The sequence below is a fragment of the Monopterus albus genome, unplaced genomic scaffold (genome assembly GCF_001952655.1).
Source record: "Monopterus albus unplaced genomic scaffold, M_albus_1.0 scaffold46.1, whole genome shotgun sequence".
NCBI classification, from domain to species: domain Eukaryota; kingdom Metazoa; phylum Chordata; class Actinopteri; order Synbranchiformes; family Synbranchidae; genus Monopterus; species Monopterus albus.
The window spans coordinates 1742445-1750864 of NW_018127926.1; the positions used below are offsets into that span (position 1 = coordinate 1742445).

The 8420-nt window shown below is 39.5% G+C and overlaps 1 protein-coding gene across 1 annotated transcript in view; it reads right to left on the reverse strand.

Annotated features, from left to right (window-relative positions):
* rps6kb1b (ribosomal protein S6 kinase b, polypeptide 1b) overlaps positions 1-7557 on the reverse strand; it is a 19445-nt gene extending 11888 nt beyond the window's left edge. The window contains exons 1-13 of the mRNA XM_020600260.1: positions 7361-7557; positions 5902-5945; positions 5677-5797; positions 5478-5546; positions 3995-4142; positions 3730-3787; positions 3287-3387; positions 2996-3086; positions 2727-2817; positions 2499-2606; positions 968-1030; positions 482-559; positions 141-248 (exon numbers count right to left, since the gene is read on the reverse strand). Coding sequence (XP_020455916.1) covers positions 141-248; positions 482-559; positions 968-1030; positions 2499-2606; positions 2727-2817; positions 2996-3086; positions 3287-3387; positions 3730-3787; positions 3995-4142; positions 5478-5546; positions 5677-5797; positions 5902-5945; positions 7361-7429 — 1149 coding nt within the window. The 5' untranslated portion in view covers positions 7430-7557. The remainder of the gene's footprint in view (positions 1-140; positions 249-481; positions 560-967; positions 1031-2498; positions 2607-2726; positions 2818-2995; positions 3087-3286; positions 3388-3729; positions 3788-3994; positions 4143-5477; positions 5547-5676; positions 5798-5901; positions 5946-7360) is intronic.
* Positions 7558-8420: the final 863 nt, after the last annotated feature.

Sequence of the window (8420 nt, forward strand, 5' to 3'; positions counted from 1 at the left end):
TATATATATATACAGTCTGACTTATTTTTTCTTTTTAGCACAAGCTCCTTTTTGCTCCTGTTTTTAGTTCATAAAAAAACTGAACAAAGAGAGAACTTTTTGAAATATCAGTGACAAAAACTGGAGAAAATGGAATTTACCAGAAATGCTTGATTGGCACTTTCACTGAGGGTCGAATCATCAGGGCTGTCAACTGGTGTCTGACTGGTGAACTTTGAGTCAAACTGACTCACGTCTTCAGCGGATTGCTGCAAAGATAGAAAAGAAAAGCACTGGTGAGGAGGTGCAGTAACATGAGTAGATGTGTCAGGTAACAAATAGGGCAAGGTGGGAAACAGGAGAACACCTGTGGTTCCGTTAATGAAACTTACTCAGTTGAATTTCGGCAGCTAACAGAATTTCAACATTTACCATTCTCAAATGACTACAAGTAGCAGTAACCCCCTCAGAATTCCTGGTGGTCTTCTTCTCCAATACTCACCAGGAAAGGTTTGAAGGGAGGCTCCACTTTACGAGCCAGCAAATCCTCCCAGTTGATGTGTCGAAAGAAGGGGTGCGCCTGTAGGATAAATAAAACATAGCGTCTCTGTCTGGGAACAAACTCCCATTCATGCAGCCACAGTGTATGAGAGTACTGGTACAAGCAGGTCTTGAGATGGTTTGTGGCACAAGAACTCTGCATAGTGGGACCTCCAGGTTTGCAAAGGTCACAAACCAGTTACTTTCTCTGTGTGTGTTTTGCAGTAGAAGAGGCACAACTGTTTGCCTGAGTAACTTAAGCAAGCAGTTGGCTGCAATTAAAAACAAGCATTACATCCATTAACAATGTTAAAATGTTTTTTTCCCGCCTAGTTACTTTAGGAACACTGATGAGAATACTATTTGTTAATCACAGGGAACTAAAATTTTGGAATACAATACAAAAGCAGCTGTGTGTTGTATCACTGTGTTCGGACTATGTTCTCACCTGCACCTCTGTGGCGTCTCCTGCTCCTGCTCCCAGTCGCGAGGAGGCGTTTCTCTTCAGTAACTGTACAATGAGAAGCCCAATTTCAAAAAGACTGCTGACATAACAGCTCCACACTGATTCCAAATAAACATCTGGGGTGTATTCCAAAAAGCAAGTTTATTATCTCTAAGTTTTCAGCTTCAGAAACAGAGATCGTTTTAATTCCGAGTCAGTTACAATGGTGACTAACCCGCTCGCCGAGTTTCTCTCTGTCTTCTCGAGCCCGTAGAGCTGTCTCACACGGGTTTCATTTCCTCATTCATACAGACTCATTCATCAAAACACATCAGAGTGCATGAATGTGGAGAGGTGTATATCGGGAGACGTTACCCCAGGACAATCTGTCCTTATGTTCAATTATTACACATCGTGGATTCAGAATCAGGTCACAATAAAAACTATACACAGTTTACTTTTATGAGACAACTGCTATGTGGCCAATCAAAACAGTGACCACACGTTTCTGTAGTAGGACACTGGTCAATGTAGAATTCCAGTTTTATTAACCATTAAAGAAATTTAAGCCTGCTAAATTGTACATAAATGGACTACGCTGAATAAAAGGTCTTAACTTAATGCCTCTTTTCACAGGCTCACTGATGTATTGTTTTCTAAAAACAAAGCTGCATTGTCACAATAACATTTCTAGCTCCACTGGATTTAAATGACTGCCCTCTATTTATCCATGCTGTGGGGAATTTTTTTTTCCTGTTGCCATAGTGAATCCTGCTAAATCACTGCTAATGGATTTTTTTTCCATTCACCACACACATACACACACTTAACTCAGAGTGAACACACTCAGAGTTGATTGATTTGGCTCCGATCAGCTGTTGTGGAACCATAAACTCAAGGAGTTTCCCATCTCAGGGTTAAGCACCTGCTTTCTGGAACAGGTCCTCTGGGTCCTAAAGCTGTGTTCACATTAGCTGCCGAGGTGACTCATATTTGATCGTTTCCCCTCCAAGTGACTTAGAGCTGAACTTTTCACGGATGTGTGAACACATCTAATCAGACCTGGGCCACTTTACACGTGCTCCTAGATCTGATTCATATCCAGTATCTGACCCTGCTATCAGAACAGTCAGATTGGAATCCATGTGATTTCCTTCAATGCCTCGCTCCCGTGCACATGCACATATTCCCTGGTTAAAAATAAACTGAGTAGAGCAACAACAGTGATGCATCAGTGAAGCGATGAGGATGTTTCACATTTGCTGAATATTTATGGAGAAGCTTCTGTTAAAGCCAAGTTCCAGTTTGAGGAAACCGTGCAATTTGACTGTCGCACAAATGACGTTATTGTTGTTATTCTTTTACGCATGTGACTCAGCTAAATATGCACGCGAGTGGGAGTTTAGGATCTCACCAATGTTCAAATCAGAACTAGATACGTCATAAACATGAACCATCAACACTGAAAGCTCGGCACTGAGCATTAAGACTTGTAATATGAATGTAGCCTAGGAGCTGCAAAATAAACAAATACCCTTTTCAGGAGATCTCGAGCTTCCTGTGTGAGGTAGGGCGGGAGGCTGAGTTTACACTTCAAGATCTTGTCAATGGTCTTTTTTCGGTTTTCACCAGTGAACGGTGGCTAAAGTGGAAGGAGAGAAAAGGCTTGTTCAAACTGCACAGATTGTGATTCATATTTTATAACAGTACATTAACATGAGTAAAGCAGAAAGCATGTTTATGTTGTTAATTTTGAACTGACCGCTCCTGTGAGCATGTCGTACATCAGAGCACCCAGGCTCCACCAGTCCACTGCTCGATTATGTCCACTTCTCATCAGGATCTCTGGGGCCCTGTAATAATTTGAGTAGACAATTCTTACTAATGCGTCAACAGTAAAGATCACTGATGAGTGTGAAGAGAGCAAGTGTCCGAGTGAGTACAGGAAGATAGTGATGAACGCATCAGGATGAGACAGATAGCAAAACAAAGCCAAAGGAGTGGGAAAGGAAATAACATAGCATGACTTACATGTATTCGATGGTCCCACAGAAAGTGTGGGTGACTGTGCCATCATGAATGGACTCTTTACACAGCCCAAAGTCTGTCAGCTTTACATGGCCTGGAAGGAAAATGCACATAATCACACAGGATCATTTGATGCATTAAATCACAATAAGCTTAACTGTAAAGGGAATTACTACTACTTATATAATGTGCATGGTTACAGTGCATATGAGTGGGTATACTTTAAGACCAAATACAAAAAAACTGAAAACAGTTTATAATCATATCAGGCCAGATATATACACACACACACACCTTGGCTGTTGAGCATGATGTTCTCAGGCTTCAGGTCTCTGTAGATGATGCCCTTCTGGTGTAGGTGACCCAGAGCCATGGAGATCTCTGCCAGGTAAAAACTACAGAGAAGAGAACATTTCTCTAAATACAACTGAGTTCATGCAAAGAAAGAGCAAAATGCTTCATTTCTTATTAGATGTTGATATGCCTGTGGTCTTATTCTATATGTGAACCTGTGTTTAGCTTCATTTCACCAGTAAGCCTCGACTGCTAATAAAGGAAGCATATGCTCTGGTGTTATGGTTACCTGTAGTTTACACCAACTAACTGGTTGATTTTACACTATGTGTGGGGTTTACCATACAACATGCAATTTCATAGCCATTTTATACAAGGCAATACTGAAAAATTAAACTGCAATACAGACATTATGTAACAATATGAAAATATATGATGCTGACCATGCTGTGTCTTCCATAAAGATGCCCTCCCGCTCCAGCTGCATGAAAAGTTCTCCTCCTGTCAAGTGAACACACATTGTACTATCTATCTGAAGTCTGAATGACACAAAAGACCTGAAGTATGAAGAAGTTATTCACACTAATAATTGATGCTTTTCTAATGACTGTCTAATTTAATCTGCAGACATGATTCACTGTAACAGTAATGACTGCATGCATTAATATTCCTGCAGTGTGTGTGTGTGTGTCCACTGCTTGTACTGACCACTCAGGTACTCCAGGATGAGGTACAGCTTTCCTCCTGTCTGAAAGGCGTAGATGAGATCAACAATGAAGGGATGCTTCACCTCCTCCAAGATGTTCCTCTCTGCCTTGGTATGGGCTGTGTCCTTGGCGTTACGTACAATCATAGCCTGACGCCCCCGACCCAAAGAAATATACCACCATTAGTCAGGAGGCAGGTGCAGCAGCATGTTGCTAAGAGTGGTGTTTTAATCACTGCAGATGTAACATGCTCCATCTTTTAGTCCATCGTGGCCAATACGTGAAAATATTCTACCGTACATCTGAGAAGCAGGGGCTTCTCTGAGCCACTAATCTAATGAATAAATAAAGCTTAACAAGGCAGATTATGCTACTTCTAACTCTTTTATATGGCTATGCTCTATTCCCCCAGCTCTCCACAGCATTCTTCCCCTAATCTCCTCTTCGCTAACCACTTCAGCCAAAAAACTGAAGAGCTACCTGCCAGCAACGATGTCATCTCAGCTTTGAGTGACAGACAACAGACTGACCACCAACAGGCTCTGACAACACCTCTGATTTGAGTGTTGAAAGCGTCATCCACCACCACCAACCCTGTAACTTCTCTAATATTCTAATGACGCTTACTGCTGTAGTATAATCTGAACATGTTTATTATGAGCCTGCTACACATACAACAAGCAAAGTTCTCATTTAAAAGTAAATGATATGTCTGCTTCATAGCACTCAAAACCACACAGAGAAAAATGGTGACTTCTTGTTTCTTCTCAGTGGTACATTCCAAACGATGACAGGCTGAGATAGAAATAATGAAAAGCAGGAAAATCAAAACTGATCATTGATGCTGTAGCTAAATTTTCTTGTTTCTATTTAAGTGTGAACAGAAAAAAATATTTCAAAATAAACTGCGGCGGGCTCAGTTTTTGTTGATGGAATAATTATCTTGCTCAAAATCTGCAGAGAGAGGATTTTTCACTGCTCCGATCCTTGGAAAGGTTTATTTTACATGAAACATTTGACACCGTTTTTCTTTGGCTTCAAGGTTGCATATTTGCATGTTATTTGTATATCTGTCTGATCAGTGTCCACATAGGAGCTCCTCCTTACAGCTGAGGACAGCTCTGTTAAATTCTGAAGACAGGAAAAATTTCTTCAGTTGAGAAACTTGATTAAAGTAGCGTCACGCCGAAGCTCAAATGAGAACAGACTACATGTCACTAAGAAGCCAGCCTCTGTTTCACACACTACAAGGGCTGAACATCACCACTCTGATGCTTAACAACTGATTGAATCTGGCACATCTTTAACATGTCACTGGGGTCGTTTTAGCCAACCAAGCAGAAGCAGTGTGAATGTCAAGCGGAATCTAATGGGCTGAGACCGAGCCAAGGCTGAGTCAGCACAGCACAGACAGCAGCCGTACATCACTGTAATTCATGCAACTTGAACAGGATTGTGCTTTGGCATCGAAAAGGGAAAAATACCTTTTTTAAAACTTTCATGGCAAATATTTTGCCTGATGCAGCTCCAACGACTTTTCGAACTTGAAAAACCTTCACAGAAAGAAAGGCAATATGCAGGTTTTAAAATAATCAAACAGTTAAAAGAACTATGAGTCAAAACAATACTATATAGTATAGTGTACTTTCTCAAGGCTTGCCGCTTCCTGAGTACAACAGGTACCTTTCCATAACCACCTTTCCCCAGGACCCGCAGCAGCTCAAAGCACTCTGGCCTGATGCTCTCTGTTCCCTTATTGACGTTGTCCTCTGATATCTCAATCTTCTCACAGTCGTCCATGTTGCTGTAGACATACATTCAAAGGAGAGTGTTCACGCTTGTCTACCTCTATTTCAGCCATAAAATCATACATTGGCATGAGCTCAGATGTAAATATTGAATGCTTACAACTCAAATCCACTGCACTGGTCCATGATATCACTGATTTGAGCCTGGAAGAAGAAAAAACAATTTAATCACAAGTCATCAAGTGTGTTTTGTTCCAGTGAGAAGCTGGAAGAACAGCAGTGGAGAAAACATGAGCACTACTCACTGCTGAGCATCAACAATGACAGTTTAATTTAGTGGCTCATTTTCCATTTTTCCTCTGAGTTGGTAGGAAACTTTTACCCTAGGACACATCTGTTTCTTTTTATTTAGTACACTGAACAACTGTCTGTTCAGCTACTACAATAAGGCATTTATAATACTTAGCATCCTATGCAAATAAACTACTGCATTTAGAGCTGCAGTGATTAATTAATTAATCAACTGTCAATCAACAGAAAATTAATTAGCCACTATTTGAATAATTGATCAATCATCAGTTATTTTTCAAGCAATTTATTTTCTGGAGTGTTAGTTGAACAAGACATTTGATATTATCGACTTAGATGCAAGAACATATAAGGCCATTTTTCATTTCTGTCATTTTTAAGACCAAGCAATTAACCAGATGAGAGAAATGGACTGATCAGTAATTAAAATTATTGTTATATGGAGCTCAACTTAAGATATATTTTCTAGTGTACAATAAACATAAATATCTACCTGTTAACAAAGGCATTTGGCTTCATATTCACGGGGGAGCTGATGCAGACAAACAAAAGCTGCTGTGATCTAATGGTACCTAAATCAATGTTTCATAAACATGATGCAACAACATTACAACAACATTTAGCTAAAGGGCAAAGGTTATCTTCAGAAAAATGTGCACAAGTGTGCAGATAATTTCTGTACATTGTACTGTTTACATCTGTTCAACCACTGTGCTACTCCTATAATCTCGGATAACTGTGATTTTGCAGTAATTAAATACCTAGCGTTAGATTAAAATGCAAATATTTTAGGTAAATAATTATTACTTATTTTAAATGAAATGCACGGTGTAGGTCTGCAGTAGTGCTATGCTGCTGCTTTTTGTACTGCGATATGATTTAGTGTGAACAGAAGCAGACGCACAATCCATAGTCCCTCTCGGTCACATGACAAAATAAACTGTTGCACACCGACCCGCATTTATCACTGCAGCACCTTTGGCCAAGTAAGGCTTTGCTTGCACAACTCCAACGTGACAGTGATGTTTATTAATGTAACTGCGTCAGCAACATGGGACCATTAGTTAATGTCACTAGTAAAATTAAAGCACAATAAATGACAGCTGTCTCATTATCACTGTTAGGCTATTGGTGACAAGTTAGCATTTGTGCTAATCCTGTTTAAAAAAGGCCTGAGAGCAGTAGCTGCAGAGGCAGGCCTGCGGTGACTGGCAAGCTACCAGGCTAGTAGCTAACGTTAGCTACTGTGGAGCAAGAGTTCTCACTGTAACAAGTCTTGCAGTTATGTTTGACACCTCCCACTAAAGTACCTCCTCATTCTCATCGTCGGAGACATTTTCCTCCGGCTGGTCCAAATCAATATCAAATACTCCTGCCATGCCAGCGTTTGGTTCGGAACGCTCTGTCCGCAAGAATAGCAGGCGTCCACAACCTCATGGAGCAACGCACATCGCCGCCATAACCGGCTACTACACTGAGCATGCGCACTACAACTCAACAAAAGGGGCGGTGACTTGAGACATTTTGACACGAAGAGCTCTCACATGCACTACAAATTAAATATTAATACCGAATATAACCTTTTCAAAACGTTCTGTTGTTATTAATGACAAGATTTACAACTTTTAAATAGTCCATTAGATGCACAAATCTAACAATAAAGTGAACTCACATCAAAATCAAATTAACATCCCAATTCTACTATTGCAAATCCTGGCCCATATAAAAATCTGAATCCGAAATAACTATTCTGATTTCTAGTCACATCTATAGGCATATTCAGGCGCAATTTAGAAATTTTTGTAATAAAACCATTGTAACCATGGAACAAAAGTCAATTAAATCCAAGTCGATTAAACTGTTAGTTGTTATGTTGCAGATGTTATGGTTGTAATGTTTGTTCAAATAATTGTGCACATTCTGACGACAAACACCTTAATAACATAATAAAAACATTAATAATAGCCTATACTACCATTACTACTATTACTACCATTTTACTATTACTGCTACATGCCTACTTAGCATTTGGAAGACATATAGTCATAAACTAGGTATATATAAAACTACAAAATGTGTAAGCACATATAGTAATGATTAATATTAATACATTTGTCAGTAACTAGGCTATAATATAACAATCCACGTGGGGGCACATAAGTGGAGGCTGGTGTATTTGTACTTAATCATAGTAAATAAAATAATAGTCTACAACACAGCTTTAGCCATTTAAAAAAGTCTTCACTGAAGTTACAACCTAATTGTTGATAAATACTGTACGCTAATAAAAACATCATTGTCTTTATATCTGCTTATAACTACACTATAATGTTTAGATTAAATACACTGTATGCAGTTTATTAAATGCTT